We start from the raw sequence: 20,295 nt of genomic DNA on the forward strand, positions 1-20,295 counted from the left end.
TATGGTCCAGCGCATTTGGATCGGTGGTTCGTAGATCGATTGATAGAGTCTGTTTTTCAAAGATAGATTCTGCTTGTATACGTGAAGTTGACTGTATGTATAAAATATCTTCTTATTAAACTGTCTGGACACTTACACAGTTCTCAATGCTTCGGTTTGCATGTAGGGACCCTCATTATGCTACCGTGTTAGTGTGGGGCTATTTTGAGCCTTGTTAGTGGTATTAACAAGCGATTTTTATTTGTCATTACTCAATGCCCCATATACTAGCGTTATACTAGCGTTATAGGCTAAACTGTTTTTAGAGATAAAACTATTTACATTCGATAATCATGAAAACAAATCTCAGATAACGGTTGACTAGGTAACAATGTGTAATTAGACCAAAGGTTCATTTTGCACTGGAGTTCTCCTTTAAGGTCTGCATTCAGTGCTTTAATCAGGTTGGCAAAAGCATGTTAACTGCTGTAGACAAAAGTGGTTAGTTTTCAACAAAGAAAGTTAATATTTATGTACTGTAGCAGGAAGCTCCTGTGTGTTTGGCACAGATCGGAAACGCTGTCCTCCCACAACAGTATCCTGAGCGCTGATGTACTGCAGGGGTTACAAGAAAAAAAAAAAAAAAATACGCTCTCCTTTTTGCTGTCTTAATGCAAAACAGACCCTTACATAAACTCTTCCTCCCCTTCATCAGAATACGCAGAGACCCGCTGCAGCGACAAGATAGGGAAACATCCTCTTTAATCAATACTCTTCCTGGCTGTCAGTGATTCCTCGTAAGAGAGGATGTAGCTCTAATTACAATTAATGATTGTAAAATAGTAGTGATTTGGATTTCAGCTGGAGTCCTCCTGTCCAATCCAGGCTCCGTTGGCATGTTAATCAATTGGTTTATTGTGAAAAGCAATTAGGGGCTGTTGTCGACTCACGTAGCTAGCAGAAACAGGCCAGCTGCCTCGGAACGAAGACGATGAAAAAGGGCCTTCACAACAGGCTCTAAACCTGACAGTTCCACTTATGAAAGGGGGGGGGGGTTCATTTCTGTCAGCCGTGTGTATGATTAGACAAACAGTGGGAGCTTTACCCCCCCCCCCCCTCCCCCCTCTCTCATTTCATTACTAGTTTGATGGGCATATCCTGCTTGAGGCAGTTGGGTGGATTTGGAGGCAAACGGGGTGGCAGATCAACTAAACAGCGCTGCCTGATGCACAGAGGGCTCTGCCAGACGGAAACAAGAAGTGACTTTAATTGTTTCTAAGTGCTCACAGGTGGCTATGTTTACCCACCTCTATCTGAATAGAAAACATCATGTTATTTTAACCTGGTTAAATAACCAACATGACTTTCCCTGCTGGTTCAGGCTGTTGTTTAGCCCAAATGTTTACCAGAAAACATTAGCTGGTGAAGCTGGTCGACAAACAGTCCTGCTGGATAATCTTATAAAGCTCAGTGTTTCATATTTGATACACATTTCTAGGGCCTTAAAATGATTAAATGAGCAAAACTTTGCTGAAAAAACTGTTGTACACATTCTTCTACATGCTCTCTGTTGTCTGATTGATATTTCAAACGTTTTGGCAAGTAAAAGGCCTTTCAGCATAATTGATAATTGTAAAAACATTTCGTGGCCTTCATGTCTTTGTCCTGTAAAACCTCTACTGGATTTTTATCAAGTATACTTTAGAATAACTTTTATATTGTTTGTATTTCAAGATTAACCATTACTGGAATGAATTGTTCCACCAAAAATTAAAATTACAAAGCTTTATTCATAAAACTAAGCAAAATAACATAAATAAAACCAATCCATTATTGGATGTCAATGATATTTTATCACAAGAACAAATAATTTATAAAATCATTGATGTGACACCATTTTTTTTTTAAAGAAAAATGTCTTTCTGTTCTTTTGGGAACTTGACAGATATGGATATGGAAACAACCTGGATAAAGATTCTTCAGAACCTCTCCTTTTTTGAAGGAAAAAACAAACAGCTTATGGGTTTTGAATGGCATGAGTAAATAATTACAGCATATTTATTTTTGGCAAGAACGCAAATGGGAAAGGCCAAACTATTGTTCTTAGTAGGGAGCTGTGTTCTGAGTTCAAAGAAAGACTGAGAAACTAAATGTTTTAATATGGTAGCCTTAAGTGAGAGTGTTTTAATCACAGATATCCCACCGGTCAGCAGCACACGTAACGGCATCCTGCATGAATAGTCTGTGCAGTGTGGAAAGTTATGGCAGTTTCTCAGTGATTTCTATTGAACAGGCAGCAGACCTAAACGGCTGTGATAACTGAGACCAGTGATGCTCCCGTTGAGGACAGAAGTAGTAAATGGTTATGCATACGAAATATGACTTATAACCTGATCTCAGAGAAGACTTGAGGGATGGAAATAGAGAGGCTGTCCAAAATCGCCCTCAACATAATCTTATAGGGCATTATTTGAGGGGACAGCCATTTGTAGGAGTGTCTGAAACCATAGTGGACGTTGTCCAGAGTGCACTCTTTCAATCCCACAATGCATTGCAACAATGAGTGTACAACCGATGTAGGCTCAATGGCAAGAGAATAGACATAATGATGATGGTCGCGCTGAATGAATTCTCGCGTTAGACAGAAGATGACATAAAAATTATGGGAAGCGCGCTAGCCAGACAGGATTTAAACTTTGTCGAGACCTAAGTTTGGTTTGAAGATGAAAAATGTACTAAGCATAATGTTCTCTCACCATTTCTGATTTCTAACACACACTCACTGTGTTCGCCGTGGACTTGCCGCTTTCAGAGCAGAAACGAAAGCTGCTGCTCTCCATGTTTTTCATATCCTTTTGCATTCATATATAAATTGCGCGAGTTTATTTTGTCCATTAGATCGAAAGGTCTGAAAAAGACCATACATTACCCAGCTAGACCCTCCCCTTGAAGAAATACATCCAGAAGTGGTTGAAAGTGGACAAAAGAGATGGATTAAAACACCAGGTGTAAACGGGCATGTGTCTCCCTCATGTTTCGATTGACCAACACGCATATTAATTCCAGTTGTAAACAGGGCCTTGGAGAGATGTGAAGTAATCATTTAGGACAGAAGATTTACACTCACTTGTTTTGGTGTTTGGAGCCCTGGAGATGTGCGTGATACTGCTCAATGGAGTTCAGGACCACTTTGCAAACGCTGCATGAGTAACTCCGGCGCAGGACTGCAACACAAAGCAAAAAAAAAAAAAAAAACAGATTTCAACTTGAAAGCAGAACGGAAACATGTCCCTGCTGAAACGCTCTTAAAAATGTTTTGTCCCTTTTCTCGTTCTCTTTTGAGCATTATTGATTGCTTTTTGTTTTCAAGATTGCCTTGGCTGACAAAGAGCACAGAAATCTATATTTAATCCCTGTTGTTTTGCTTCTCTCGAACTGATGACGGTTTTGTTTGAAGACTCCATTCTCTGTCTGTCAGATGAAAATGCACCAGCTCGTAATATGGCATCTCATTCGGCAGTCTTCATAGAATCAGAAGTATTTGCGATTTTAGCTTGCTTTTGTCTTGATGGCCTTTTGATTTGGGGGGTTACGCTTCATGATGGTCTGTTAGAGTGGAGGGGAGCCAAGTGCATCAGTCGGGAGGGAGTGAAGCAGATGTGAGCTAATTAAAGGCTTTGCAGGTGGTACCACAAATAACGAACAACGTCAGACCAAAAATAGACGGATGTGAATAATGGGAGAGAGACGTAGAACAGAAAAGCATAGAGGCTCGTTCATTACATGTGGAGAGACCATGTGTGCTCTTTCTGGGCAATATTTCTCTCAGACATCTGCAGAGTTATTTTTGATGACAGTGTTGTCTGTTCCTCAGTCTGTTTCACACCCATTATATTACATCGCAGTCACATTTTTACATTACGAGCTCTGAAAACAGCTCTAAAACTAGCTCTAAAAACGAGCTTCTAAGTTCAGCTAAGGTGATTATATTCATGTGTAAGAATATATATGTAATTAGTATGCTAATCAGTCACGCTTCTTGATTTTTTACACATTTTATGCATTGGTACATAGTACTTTTATAATTAAAACTCAGTTCTCATTTTTGGTTGAGCTGCATATACTTTAAAGATGCATACTTGTGTGACTGCAAAGTTAGCTGTTTAGTAATGTGGAAAGTTGACAATTAAAACAAAAAGTTGTTTAGAAGCTATAAACAGCTTAGGGTGAGACATTTTGGCAACCGTATTAACAGTATCCATACAGCATTATAGCCCTATTGCCATTGTAATTAAAGCACACCACTGTAAAGCTGCATGCAGTTTCATGTTGAATCTATTTTGACTCATGAGCAATAATGTTGAAAATTCAGATTTACCAACACAACAACATTTTTTTTTTTTTAAAGTCACATTGTTTGAAAATCAACAAGAAAGACTTGTCAGGCTTGAAGTTTCACATGCAGTTACAGGCATAGAAACACTTTCTATTCAGTAACTCTGACTAAATACAGACAAATTAATTATTATATTAATAACCTGAGTAATTCTGAGTATTTAGCAGTAAACTCTCAAGTGTTGGCTTTCTAAATATATGTTGGAAACGTGTCTATTCAGAATGACTTATAAAAAGCAAAATCTTTTATTTAGGTTATTTCATTTGGGGGTTGCGTGGAGGTTACACACACACACACACACACACACACACACACACACACACACACACACACACACACACACACACACACACACACACACACACACACACACTTGTACATTTGGCTTACAGGGTCTCTCCATAGGCGTAATGGAAGTGTCCTCGTAAGCCATTTTACGTTGTAATACAAGAATATACAAGAACATACACACACACACGCAGGCACGCAGGCACACACACACGTTCTAATGAGGCTTTCTGGATGCTTTCTGTGAGTTGAGAGTGATGTGATGCATGTTCAAAGACAGCTTGTGGTGTCAGTACACCAAACATATGGTGACAGCAAATATGTGTAATGAATCCAAAACACTATTCATAGCAAGCTATTCACGTGAACAGGATGAATGGCATGACTGACAAATATTCCAATAAAAAATGTAACTGACACCAGAAAACACACTTTTACAGGCTGCTTACTCTGAGAACAGTTTTTCCCCCCTGCTACTTCACTATGTCTATTAATTAAGAATTAGCATTTAACTGAAAATGTAAAGATGCAAAACTGGTATCTGAAGACTACACAAGGACCAGCTTCTTTCAAAGATAAAAAAAAAAAAAAAACTTGGCCTTCAGACTTCATAAGTAGCTTTACAGAATGCTTGTTTCTTTTAAAAAGCTCTGTATGATGGGATTTTCTTTCATAGGACCCCTGATGACCTCTTAGTGTGGTACTCATAAACAAGCCTTGGAAGACACTGTGGTGGCTTCTAATCCCACTTAATTAAACCGACTGAGTTTCCAAAAGAACCACAGCGACAGACAGAAAGAAAGAGAGAGAGAGAGAGAGAGAGAGAGGGAGAGAAATGTGGCTCAGGGTATGAGATGAATGTTTACTGGGAGGAGATTAAAGTTTGCTCCTGACTGCTGGCTTGTGGGAAAGAGGTCACACTTGTTTCTGACAATAGGCTATCAATCAGTGTCTCGTCTCTTGCCCAGGAAATTGCTACCAAATAATGAGGCACTCGTAAAATTCCACTAAATTATTAATTGTGCCCAACCAGACAGACAGAAATACTTGATTACTAAGTGCTATTTTACTCTGGTTTGATTTGAGTATTAAATTAGAACTCAGCCAAAAGTGTGACTCTCTTTCATCAAAAATAAGAACACTTTAAAAAGTAGGTCAGAAAATACGTAAATATGATCTGAAGATTGTCATTAGCTAAGCTGAACTGTGATGAATCCTGAATCATTCCCTGCTGGAAATAACAGCTTATATTGAGGCAAGGATAGCAAGGATACGATTGATCAAAAGTGACAGTAATTATTTAATTTTTTTGACGTTTCAAACTATTTCTTTCAAATCAATGCTGTTCTTTTGGATTTTATATTCATCAAACATCCAGAAAAAGATCAAGCAGCACAACTGTTTTCAACATTAATAATAATAATAAGAAATGTTTCTTGAGCGGCAAATCAGCATATTAGAATTAGAACTAATGGCTGCTGAAAATTCAGTTTTGCCATCACAGGAATAAATTACATTAAAAAAAAATATTAAAATAGAAAATTGTTCACATTTTCTTTTTTTCAAAAACATGAAAGTCTCTAAACTAGCAAATCTAATGATCATCTAATCACGTCACTACCAAATAATTAAATAATTCCCAAGATGATTACTGCGACAATTACACACATTTTATGGAGGATACATGTCTGTCTTTGTTCATTAAACCCTATTTTTCATTAACAAGACCATATCAATTAAGTCATTAACTGCACCCAGTTGTATATTGTTACTTTCAAGCACAGAAGATATCTTATACAGTCACAACAATAATAATCAAGTGTGAATGTCAATTTTAATCCTGCCTGTCAAGGTGTTATAACGGAACAGGAAGGAGATGCTGGCTTGTCCTTGGCTTTTTACAGATTCTGTGAAGCACATAAACTGCTCTTGCAATTTTAAGCAGGGCAAATCGCTGCACTTTCAATATCTCCCTTCACGAAATGGCAGGAGGCTCTTCAGCACCGAGCTGGTATTTACATCCTAAAGCTTGTCACTCTCCCTGCTTTTTTTTTGTTTAGGGGGAAATAAAAACCTGTTTGCAGCAGGAGAGGGCTGTGCTGTGCACCAATTTTCTCAGCAACACAATTTAGCCTCAGTTGGAAGGCAATTACACTGAAGTGTTCTCCACGAAAATAGCCAAGAGTCTGGGCCGGGATCCGCTAGCAGTCACCTCTCAGATGAGCCCTACCAATGGCTTCCTGTACCCGATGAGAAGCTCGACAGATAATGAATAGCTACATGTCCGTGAAAGCTGTTCTGTTGCATTCATCCAATTGCCTTTTCCTTTTTTTAAAATGGGACATGTGTGTTCATCTGTATGTTGCATGCACCCTGTGTCCGTGTGCAGGCTGCTAATGAGGATGATGAATGAGAGAAGACAGGATGAAAAAAGTCTTGACAGCTCCCTGAGGGACAACCAAACCGGAGCTGAGGAGATCGAGATGCTCAGGATTGTGGCTAAGAGGCAGGGCAGTGTTAAATACTTTGTCTTTTAAAACCTATCCCCAATTGGACCCCAAAGCAAATCTGTCCTCATCCTGATGCTGTATATTTATCCCCAAATTGGACCCGAAAGGGAGTCTGTCCTTATTTACTCATCCTGATGCTGTATATTTTCTAGTGGAATATTTTCCATACACCGACAGGTCATTGTGACCTCTTGCTAAACTCCCCCCCCAAAAAACGGCATAAAAGAACCGTCTTATGGTCTTATGGACTTTTATGGCAATGTTTTGTATGGTTCTTATTTAGTTTTTCCCCTTGCCATGGTTAGTATGAACTTTTTTTCTTTTTGGTTACCTAGAAATAATAACAGCACACAGGTTTGGAATGACATTGCGTAAAAATTTGAAGAATTTTGGGAATTTCTAAATATACATATGTGACCCTGGATCACAAAACCAGTCACATGTCGCACGAGTATATTTGTGGCAATAACCAACAATACATTGTACGGGTCAAAATTAGATATTTATGCCAAAATTCAGGATATTAAAGTTCCATGAAGATATTTTGTAAATTTCCTACTGTAAATATATCAAACATTTATTTTTGTGAGTGAATGCAGCACAATCGCGAACATAAATGACAACTTTAAATTAGATTTTCTCAATGTTTAGATTTTTTTGCACTCTCAGATTCCATATTTTCAAATAGCGTATCTCAGCCAAATATTGTCTTATCCTAACAAACCATGGGCCCTATTTTAACGATATGAAATGCAAGTATCAAAAGCGAAACGCAAGTAACTTTGTGGGCAGATTCCGGGCACTGTTGCTATTATACCGGCGGGATAAATGACTCTTGCGCCCGACGCAAATCTAAAAGGGGTTGGTCTGAAGTAGCTTCATTATTCATAGGTATGATTTGGGCGTAATGTGAAATAAACCAATCAGAGCGTCCTCTCACATTCCCTTTAAGAGCAGGCACGCTTGTTCCATGGCTGATTGCTATTATAACGGCGGGTTTGCCAGCGCACACCAGAAACGGTTCACAGCCGAGGAGACTGACGTTCTCGTCAGGGCCGTAAAAGACAGAGAAGTGACAATATGGGGATGGGAGAAACCCACCCAAATAAGCTTCGGTTAAACAGGCGTATAATAATTTGGGTAAATGTGTAAGCTAGATTTATGCCTATTTTTTCACATCTTCATGGACACAACAATGATTTCCCTCGTGTGTTAATATTTTTCCTTGTAATAATGTATGATTTGCAAAAATGAAAACGGCTGCGTCCGTTTAGATTAGAGAATCAAAGTGTACGCGCGTTGTTCTCACGCTACATAATGGCCAAGCAAGCACGCTTAAAATAGCATATGACTAACGCGCAACGCGCCACTGTCTTTAGACTAGGTTTTTCCTGGTCAGTGGCGGAATTGTTTTTTGAAGAAAATGATAATCTCTTATGCAGAATGCAAGCTTCAATGTAATATTTTTGTTTTTGTTGCCTCCAGGCTTGACAAAAAGCATCAACAACTGCAGATTCCACAGGATTTTTATTGAAAGGGAAACTGTGTTACTCAACACCATGAGCAGCGCAACATGTTTGCCCCCCCAAGACCTTTTAAATGCACGACTTTATGATGGACTTTACTGGCAGGATTGTAAACGGTGGTTAAAAATAAGGCATGGCTTCTTGGCTTGTTCGTCCTCTGCATTGTGATTTGTGTGTTTCTATCTCTGGTAATGCAGAATCTCAATTACCTGCTGAGTCTTGGCGGGTATCCACATGCTCTTTTTGGACAATATTCTTCACTGTGACTGATGTCTCATGAGCCCGAAGCTCTGATTACCCTTGGACTGGTCAGTTTGCTGGTATTTAAGGAAACATTAGGACAGTCTGTCTACCCTCACACATCGGTTATCTCTGTCTCCTTCTTAATAACTTCAGCATTGATGGCAACAGGGTTTTTTTTCTGCACAGGATGTTGAAACTGTTTCACTTAAAATAATTTTTCACCTCCAAAAGCCCCATAACACTAGTCAATATGATGCTCTTAGATGTTGTGATTATTGCTACATTCACATGCTATCAGAATTATCGTAAATACTAGTTTCCTGGTTAAAATTGTACACACAAGTCAAATAAAAATTTGGATGCGATGAGTTCATAATCACGACTTCAGATGTGTTAAGTAGGAGATTTTCAATAGCATGTGAAGGCAGAATATGATATAGCAAGATTGAACAATATACAGTGCTAGAGTGAAGATAAATAGTGAACAATGACTTTAACAACTTAAAACATAGTGCATGAGTGGTGTGGACCACTTTTATTATGTTTTTATGGTGATTTTATGGATCTAGGCAGTATAAAATCACCATCCATTATGGAAAACAGAAGCTTTTAATGGAACAGTTCACCCAAAATTGATAATGTCAATATTTACCCGTTCATGTTCCAACCAGATATTTAGAAAAATCAATGGGGTCCAAACAACATTGTGTGCGTGTAAATATATAAGTTGAGATGCCAATCACTTTGATCAGCCTATCAGTGTTTTCAGGATATCATTTTATGGACAACAAATATCAAAATATCTTCTTTTGTATTCTTCTTTAAGGTCACTTTTTGAGTTTGAGAACTAAAATATGTTTGTCAAAAAAATTACAAATCACTTTGTTTTTGAAATGGTTTCAGTCTTTCATTTTCATGGTTATGCAGTAAGAATGTCACTGAATAAGTATTTAAACAACTACTGAACAAAAGAAGCCTGAATCAGACTGACTTGTTCATTTCAGTAGCAGAATCAGAATCAAAGCGCTTTAGCAAAGTCTTAGTTCCTAAAGACAAGTGACAAGCCTTTTGCTAATTTGCCTTAGGGAAAGTAACCCTCAAGGCTTATGGATCTAGTTCTTGAGATGTATCCGAAGGCAATACTCTACTCGACCTTGTTGAAAACCCAGAGCAACCACTGCGTCGTGACTCACAGTTTATTTGAACTGGCTTATGGGATCTGTCAAGACACCTGTATCACACACTGTATGACTACCATGTCTAGTGATTACATCAATGTGAAATATGCATTTGAAGAGCACAAAGTCGCTGACAGGATTTAACTGTGGGAAGCAGAGGAAGGGTATGTTCTGTACTGTATGTGACCTGAAAGATTTCTGGATGTATGAAACGTGTGCTACAAAATGCATGGACTCTGAACTGGATCCTTATAGCTCTTTAGCCTGTTTTAGTTTAGTTTTTCACTCAAGAGGAAACAAGATTTAGATTTTTGTTGTTTGAATTGAACTTTAACACTCAATTGAAGACTGACCTGTACTTTCGTTGGCATCTAGACTGCCAGCCAGCTGCTCCAGCAATCGCGCCCGCGCCGCGTTTCTTTTGTGCTTCTTGCCTTCATAGTGTTGCTGTGCCATCAGTGGGTTGTTGAACCAGGCGCCACACAAGCAGCAGTACTTGCCCGCCTCTCCGTGATTGGTCAGCGGCTGCCACGTGGGAGGGGGTGTGTCTGTGGTCTGAGGGGTGGGCGGGGCCGACTCTGCACAGAACAGAATAAACTTCCATCAACCTCTATGAGCCTATTCAATATCAAAACAAACAATAAAGATTCTGTTGAGTGCAGATGAAACTACCCTGCTGGCAAACACACTGATGGCTCAAAGCCTGATCTATGCAGGTCAAGAGAGGGCCAGCACATGTGGAGATGAAAATTCACCCCTGAGTTAGGTTACCTTCCTCCATCTTATGAGGAAAAAGCAAGCAAATGGATTGATCTTCCAGGTGACACTCTCAAAGACACCATGGGGATTGTTACCATGGTTACCAACCCCAAACAGCCACAGGACATGACACTGCCGCAGGTTAGAATGAGCTAAACACACTATGATTGTTTACTGCACTTTCAGAGGCCCATTGTAGTAAAACTGCAACGGCTTTTTAAATCAATAAAATAATGCTTAAGAGCTTTTAGGTTAAAAGTAACAGCAGTATGCATTCTGTAAATAATCATAGCAACAATGCTTTGAATCTACCAGCATACACACAACATGACACCATCTATCTATTTATGAACAGATGGCAATGGTGTCATGTTGTGTGTGTATATACAATACACATATAAAACAAATACAATATAATATAATATATATATATAAAACACACACATGGAATCTTAAACTGGTTGCTAGGAAGTTGTTCATTTAATTTAGTTGATTTGTCATACTGTAGCAACCAAGAACTCATACAGTAACTTCACCTCTCTGTTCTCACCACCCACTTCTCACTCGGATGAGCATGATGATTTATCACTCTGCATGGATCACTTAAAACCAGTTTTCAGTCTGACAAAACATGCATACAGACATTCGGGTTGGGTCAGGATGCTTGACTATAGGTGTGTTCGACATCGGCTGTGGCTGAATGTAGTCGATCGGCGAGATTTGCCGCGTGCAGGCGGGGAGGAGCTGCAGACGGAGACGTGATGCTCTGGTTCCCGTAGTGACCACTCATGTGGTGTTTGCACACTTTACCATAGCTAAAGTGAAATAAATGCAATTTTTTCATTCAATACTTTATGTACTGCTTCATACAGCATCTGTTTGAACAAGAATAAAGCTAATATCAATGAAGTGGAGTCGACGTTTTTTAATGAGCTTCAGATTAATAAACCGTGGAGATGAAGCACGTTTATAGAGGCGAAGAGCAATGACACTAACCTTGTCTTCAGATAAAGTATTTAATCAGCTTTATTTAATAAGCATGACACAATATAACATCGCGACTACATGAAAAGAGTGTTTACTGTTATAAAAATACTGATTTGTGAGCTTTGGTGTGAAAATAAACTCGAAACACGCGTGGTCATTGTCATGTGGTGAATCTGGCCAATCGTGGAACAGTTGTGTCGTCATCAGACCTCCTGCAGCAGCTCTTGAGAAGCTGCGCTGACAGAGTTCTCCGCCTACTCTTGAATCGCTCTCGCGGCACTTTGATGGCATACGTCACAGTCACGTGACGTCGGTGCTGTATCAAGTCGGACACAATTTCTAACCAGCAACACTGCTTCAAGTCAGCCGCCGATCGGTCTACGCAAAGCTGCATGAAGTCGAACAAGCCTTATGTCACAATTTGGTTTTGTTTCATGTTCTTGTTTCATGTTTGTCATGTGATCTCCTGTTCAAGTCATGTGATCCTGCCATGTGTTCTGTGTTGTCATATTGTCATTGGTTCATTGTTTCACTGTTCACATGTGTCCCTTGTCTAGTCATTAGTCTTGTGTGTATTTAAGCCCTCATGTTTGCCATATGTCCTTGTATTGACAAGTACTGTTGGTAAGCATTCTTGTCATGTCCATGTTTTGAGTTCATGCCACGTCATGCCTTTGTTTTATCACATTTTGTAAATAACCTGCACTTGGGTTCTCTACAAACTTGCCTTCAGTGGGCATTCTTACAGACTAGTCAAATGGTGAATTTAGTGTACATATAGTATTTTTTTAACAATGTATTTAGAGTCTTCTCAAGCAGGATTTTTAGCATGTTGACAGTGTGCTACTGTTGATCTGTCAGCAAGTTAAAATCCTCCCTGAAAAGTTGCGACTCTAAATTAATCCGCTTTAACCGATACAGTCATCAAAGCACTGCTTCCGTAACAAATTCACAGCATTCAACAATACATTTCTAAATATTTGAGTGTTTAAAAGGTGTTTCAAGTTTAAAATGTTAATCTATCTCAAGACCCATGCGTTTTGTTTCAATCTCTTGTGCTACTTTCAAAAGCAAAAAATAATGCGGTGTAAAAAAAATTTTGGGGATCTTATCAGGGTCTGTTGGACATCTTAAAACTCTGCATTTATGGTTATAGTGGTTTTCATTGTGATGTTCCTGGATCAATATAATTTGTTGATCCAGGAACAACATTCCTGCCTGAAAATGTTGTCCTATCCTATCCCTCCTAAACCTAACCCTTAAGTTATCCCTAAAGTCAGGGGGAAATGATATGGGAATAACATGTGTAGAAGCACCTAACCCAGGTTGTAAGCCTTAACTTGACAGAAAATGTAAACTGTCCCTCAAATCTGACTGGTTGATTGGACATTTGTTCCAGGATCAACAAAGATGTTGATCCAGGAACATGTTGTACTTGGTGAAATCACATTCAACATATGAAATAATTTTGCATATCCCTAACACACACATCTATGCATTTACTCCTACAGAGCACGGCATGGTGTACAGATGCAGATGTTGTAGTTGAACCCCAAAGCAAAGATGGTTTTACAGCTGGAGTGACAAGAAGAGCAGAAAGAGACGGGATTGGACAGGTAAAAATCTCAAGGGCAACTCAATCACATCCGCTTCGACTGTCAGCACCGATTCTCGTCTGATGAGTTTTCCCGAGCGAGCAGCACTCTGGATTTTCATGAAGGTTACTTTTGACTCTAATCTTTCCTGAAACCCCCGTTCTACCACTTTCTCTTTAAATTTGTGGAAAAGTCCTTTCATATTGGTTCGCTAATACTTTATAAAGCTGTCTACTGTGTGATCTCCATCTGAGATTCATCTTTGTCACAAAAGACAAAAAAAAAAACAAGTCAAAAGGGAGCAAATAACCCACATAATTCTGACTTCAGTGAACTATGATGATTCTCACTCTCACCATTGAGAGTGTGTTATAATATCTACTTTATGGATAACCAGACACATTAGTGGAATTAGTCTAGAGGGCTGTAAGAAACACTACCCTGTTTAATTGAAATCCCCTTATGACAGGAAATTAAATTCAATAGTCATTGACAGACTAAAGATAGAAACACATGCCACATGTTTGTCTTGATGCCAGATGTAGACATTTGTCATGTGGTTAAGATCACTTTAAAGTGAACGTAATCGAATATGGGCAGAGAGACTGAAAACATGTTAAAACAAATTTGTCTCACACAGAAAACAGCAGCAATTTTAGCTCAAGTTTAGTGTTTATTACCGCCCACACTGATGACTTTCCAAACTGGCAAATATCCAGTGACAAAAGCTCAAGTGATTGAAAGTGTCCATTGCGAATCAATTGTGTTTCACAGTGCAAAATCCAATTAAGGGGTGGATCTGTTCAGGGCACAATGCTGATGGAAATGTGTAACAAACATCAATTCAAAGTCTCGAATAAGGATATTATGAACTATTTATATTTTATTATATTATTTTATACCCACCAAGGCTGCATTTATCAAAATACAGTAAAACAGTGATATTGGGAAATATTATTACAATTGGAAATAAGTTTTCTATTTGAATATATTTTTAAAATGTAAAATGGCACATCTGGACTTTCAGCATCATTTCTCCAGTCTTCAGTGTCGCATGATCCTTCAGAAATCATTCTAATATGCTGATTTGGCTATCAAAAAACATTTCTTAGTATTATTAATATTGAAAACAGTTGTTCAGCTTAATTTTTAACTGCAATATTTTTTTTCATGAGCCTTTGAATATGAATTTCAAAAGAACACAATATAATTATTTTCTAACATCGGAAATGTCTTTACTATATAAAACATGTAGCGATACCAATGTTTCATATTTTATTGAATTAAATACACATAATTAAGGGTACATGACAACAATGAACTAAAAACGGAAAAGACAACACCGTAGTCAAAACCATCCCCATTCACATGGATATGTGAAAACGACTAAAAACGGTGTATTATTCATGTAAGGCCAGTAGTTGGCGATGTCGTGCACTTTAAAAAACGTTTACAGGCCCCCAAAACGCCATTGTCGTGTAAATGAACAGCCAAAACGCATACAATTTTCAGTTTTTAGTTGAAAACTGTGTCATGTAAACAGCCCCTTACGCACTTAATTTCTTTCTTTTTTTAATGTCTAAAAGCTATAAATTGTCACCTGAGTTTATAAAAATCTAAATAGTAATATGTTTGATTCGAGCCACGTTTAAAGCCATTGGAAATTAGTTGATATACGCACACTTGTGATCAGTTGAATGCTGTGATATTGCTTGGCAACCATAAGCAACCTACAGTTATGGCATGTTTACAAAGGGTAGGTCGGTGGTTGAGTGGGCTGAAGGTTAGTTAAGTAGGTATGTGCATGGATCAATGGGCTGATATAGATGCGTCCGTGGAATGCCTTTCTCTTGATTTGTATTTATCATTTAAGTTCAATATTATTTTTGAGTTAGCCTATACATGACATTGACCCTGAGTCACACATATTCACTGCTGCCTCTGGCAGTTGCATGAACTTATTCTCAGGCAGTATTGTGCGTCAAGCAAGAAAACACACACAAGACCTCTCTGCAACCTGACTGACTACTTCTGCAGCACATGAAGGATAACACACTAACTGCTTAACTTCTGATCAGTGATGCCTCAGATGCATGAGCCTGCACTCATGTCTTCATCAATTCAAACACTGGCTCTACATAAAAAATAATAAAAAAACGTAAAAATAAATCTAATTATACTTTTTAAACTGCTATACATCACATTATGTACAGTCATTTGTAAACAAGTTCTGAATTATTAATTTACACTGAGCATAGATGAAACCATTTGTTAGGATTGTAAATATCACCAGAGACATAAACATCATGTTTTTGGCAGAATTATATACAGCAAACTGTATTGATATGTCTCAGACATTCTGATTAATGCTCTGTTCTAAACGTCAAACACAAAGTTTTATACTTAAGCAATTCATTCAGCTGAAATTAAGTGATGTTCCCTTTCAAAAGCTTCTCATTATGCTGAGCTGCTCACAATGGGACCCACAATGGGACCGCTATGGGTATTGAGTGTGCCTGGTTGTGAAGCATGTGTGCAAAAGGGGCCATAGAACATGTCCCCCTCCCAGAGTACTTTTTGGTTCCTCAAAAAAAATGGAAAACAAAGTTGGGGGTTGCATCCGATTTTAGGTCTACATAGTCTGATCCCTTCTCTCAGAACATAAAGATTAAAGATGCTAACGATCGAGATAATTTTGTCGCAATTTCAACACAAAGATTGGTTCATCACAGTCAATCTCATGGATGCATATTTTCATATGGAAATTCTGGCACAACACAGGAACTTCCTGAGGTTCGCTTCCGGGGGCAAAGCTTACTAACATTGGGTTCTTCAATTCGACCTAGTCACCTCACACATACACAGAATGCATGGATGTAACTCTGGCTCCGCTGCGACTCCAGGGCATCCACATTTTGAATTACATAGATGACTGGCTGATACTGGCCAGATTGTTTTAGAAAGTGCACAAACATCAGGCTAGGTCAGGAAATTACATTTTAAAGAGTTCCAGGTCTTATAGCCATTGTGATACCTATGGGCCTATTGCACATGAGACAGTTTTGGTTGTGGCTCAAAGCCAGTGGATTTCATCCAGAATCCCCAGGGTGAATCCCCAGAGGCAAATAAGTGCAAGGGCACGCGCTGAGTGCTGTGTGCCCTTTCTAAAATCTATGTTTATGGTAAGTGCACACGCTAAATGCTTCGTACACTTTCTAATATCCATGTTTATGGCAAGGGTTACGCACTGTGGCTTAGAACCCGGTTCCTCTTGGGTCCCACTCTAGGTGCGTGTTGTCATCGCAAAAGGCCAACGACAGACACTTCCTGTACGGGCTGGGCAGCGGACTTAGATGGCGTTCCAGCCCAACTGATCTGGAAAAGTCATCATCTCGATTGGCACATCAATTGCCTCAAATCGATGGAAGTATTTCTGGCCCTGAAGTTCTCCCTCTACGTCTTCACGCCGTCTGAACAGGCTAGCGCAGCAGGCTCTGCTACAGGTTGAGGACAATGTCCTAAAGTCCTTAGGGCAATTTACACTCTTGGGAGCAAAAAATTGGATATATTTTACGAAGAAAAGGTGACCTCTTTGCCTCTCAATGGACAGTGCAAGGTCTCCTCTGCTTCTCTGAAATCTCTCTCATTCTACCAGGGGGTTCGCTTCCTCCAAAACATTGCCCCCTTGAAACAAGTATATATGATACAGGTTCGTCCTCTTCATACATTCATCAGATTTTATAGTTTGGATGGCCATGTGACTCCAGGCTCATCCCAAGTCAACATCCCAAGCTCATGTCTGAGACATTTTGCGTGCTTGTGAGCCCACACTACACAACCTTGAGGGGTCCACACACCTCCTGTATGGCAGCGCTGGTATTCTCGTTCACACAGCGCTGAGCAACGCAGCATAGATAGAAGCTTTTGAAAGGGAACGTCTCAGGTTACTTGACTGTAACCCTGTTCCCTGAAAAAGCGGGAGCGAGATGCTGCGCTATATTGCCACACTGAGGATGTGTCCATACGTCTCTTCAGACAAAGTTATAACTGAAGGCAGACCTGTTGCACATCTATTTATAGCCTCTGACGAGAGTGCATTCCAAACTAAGGCCAAGTTCATTTCCGTGTTTACACACATGCTTCACAACCGGACACACACAATGGTGTTCCCATAGCGCTGAGCAATGAAGAATCTCGATCCCAATTTTCAGGGAATCGGGTTACAGTCAAGTAACCCAAAAAGTTTTAGACTATTTCAGCCCTACACTCTAAAAAATGCTGGGTTGTTTCAACACAATTTTGGGTAAAATATGGACAAACCCAGCCGTTGGGTTAAATTTTTACATTACATTTTTAACCCAAAGTTTGGGTTTGTCCATATTTTACCCAAAATTGTGTATGCAAGGATTTTTTTACTAGTGGCAATGGCAATTTAATTTATATATAGCACTATTTACTACAGCCAGATTTAACCAAAGTGCTTTACAACAAAATTACTAAAAAACACCAATAACACAAAGATACAATTACAAAGCAGTTAGTATTATTAATTACATAATAAACATGTGGCAAACACAAGACAAGGACAAGAGTGCTTCAACCAGAATTAAAAGCCTTATCGAACAGAGAGGTTTTTAACTTGGACTTAAAAATAGACAAGAAGCCATTCTAATAGAAATTGGCAAATCATTCCAGAGTCAAGAGTCTCTGGTTAAGACCGGGGAGATCTAGTTACAAGGTTCTCAATCAATAAATCAGACATATATGAAGGAAAAATACCATTTAGTGATTTTTAAACAATAAACACAATTTTTAAATCTACTCTGTAACGCACAGGCAACCAGTGTAAGAATTGTAAAACCGGAGTAATATAATCCCGTTTATGGACCCTCGTCAGAAGTCTAGCTGCCGCATTTTGAACCAATTGTAATCGGGACAAAGCAGTTTGACTCATCCCTGAATAAAGTGAGTTGCAGTAGTCAAGTTTAGAAGTAATAAAAGCACGAATCACTTTCTTAAAGTTTTTAAAAGAAAGAAATGTCTTAACTTTAGACAGGAGTCGCGGTCCCTTTTCAACATTCTGTTGACTATAAGCAATTTTGCAATTACATGTCAACTAACTCTCAGTAGATTATTAGTAGAATGTCTGCTTAATATCTGGTCATGGTACCCCAGATATTCTACTGACTGAGTAACTTTGCAAGTATATGTCCACTTATTCTAACCCTAACCCTACCAATCTACCAATACTCTACTAACACTCTAATGAGAGCCAGTAGACAAGTAGGTGCAATGTTACTTATAGTCAACAAAATGTGTTAAAGGGAGCATCAAAATACAGTGAAACCCAACCTTTTTGTATTTTTTTTTAATACTTTTTAATAGACATTTTTTTGCACACATTTTTTGTTTCTTTTTCAGAAAAAATACAAAAATGATCAAGACAAATACTGAATATCTTCAAAAGTCTGTAAAACACACTACCGTTTGGGGTCATTTATAAACAATATAGACATTAACATTAACCCTTTAGGCGCCAGAGTTTTTTTCCCTAAAACGTTCGATTTTGACATCTTAATTTCAAAAGGCTATATCTTAAAAGTGATAAAAGATAGAGACTTTCTGTAAATTAGAGAAATATTAAGGATGACCCAAAGTTTATGTAGAGATTACATTTTCCCATCTAATTTGCATATTATGACGTCATATGGTGGCGGCTATCTTGGATTATAGAATTTTCATGAAAAGTCACAAGTTTAAATGATAAAATGCAGCACTTCTTTCCCCCCAAAATGTCCCTCACCTTCTGTATGCTATATTGCACAATACTGAATGCTCAGGTAAATAGTGAGTAGTAAACAAACTGTGTAAATCATTACTAATAAATGGTAGAAACAAACCGAATGCAGGTAGTGGTTGGCCTTTTGCTGTAGAGATTTTCCATTTACTACATACAGTAGGCACTCTGATTATATATATATATATATATATATATATATATATAACATATATATATTATTCATATGACACACAAACACAAGTAGACAAGACCTGTTTAGTTGCCCCGTGTCACATCGCCTCTGCTCCTGCTACAAGCAGCGCGGGCGCGGCCAGACTGCCTCGCGCGCGCGCGCGCCGAGTGCGCACAGCTCGGACTACTGTCATTGTCACCACTGCGTGGCAAAGATGTACCGGGAGAAGCGCGAGCTGCACCATTTCGCGGCAAAGATGTACCGGGAGAAGCGCGAGCTGCACCATTTCGCGGCAAAGATGTACCGGGAGAAGCGCTATCGTCATTTTCAAAAGGCAAATATTCCCCTTCAGAGTCAGAATCGGCGAATAACATTTGCAACACATCCTCACGATACAAGTTTTTATTAGCCATTTGATGATTTTCTCTCACAAATCTCACAATTTACTCAGACGCTCTGAACTGAACTGCTTCCGCATCAATGACACGGGCGCTCACTTGCTCTGCTGTTTTCTCCAATACTTTGAATAGGAACATGACGTCATTTTGGTCTTGAATCAAAGTATTACATGTCTGCCATCTAGTGGTAGGGAATACAAACGAGATATTACACCATATTAGGATCTACAGCCTGTTTTATTAAGTATGACGTCTTGTCGCAATTTTGCGACTTTGGCGCTTAGAGGGTTAACTGTTTTTTTTTTAACATTGATAATATTAAGAAATGTTAAGCACCAGATCAGCATATTAGAATGATATGGGAACTAAAGAAAATAACAATCCGTCCACTTAGTGATTGTTTGCTTACTGCATCCTTATCACAGTTTTGCACATTTAACAGACTCTAGACTTAGCTACTCTAC

General features: G+C 38.8%; 1 protein-coding gene across 2 annotated transcripts in view; it reads right to left on the reverse strand.

The window, feature by feature from the left end:
• The window catches only part of LOC307010056 (zinc finger matrin-type protein 4), a 123,246-nt gene that overhangs the window by 37,341 nt on the left and 65,610 nt on the right, over positions 1–20,295 (reverse strand). For both annotated transcript variants that reach the window (XM_079634427.1, XM_079634426.1), the window contains 2 exons: positions 10,474–10,698; positions 3,107–3,203 (listed from right to left, as the gene is read on the reverse strand). In XM_079634427.1, coding sequence (XP_079490553.1) covers positions 3,107–3,203; positions 10,474–10,698 — 322 coding nt within the window. The remainder of the gene's footprint in view (positions 1–3,106; positions 3,204–10,473; positions 10,699–20,295) is intronic.

The sequence above is a fragment of the Phoxinus phoxinus genome (genome assembly GCF_949152265.1).
Source record: "Phoxinus phoxinus genome assembly, chromosome: 14".
NCBI lineage: Eukaryota > Metazoa > Chordata > Actinopteri > Cypriniformes > Leuciscidae > Phoxinus > Phoxinus phoxinus.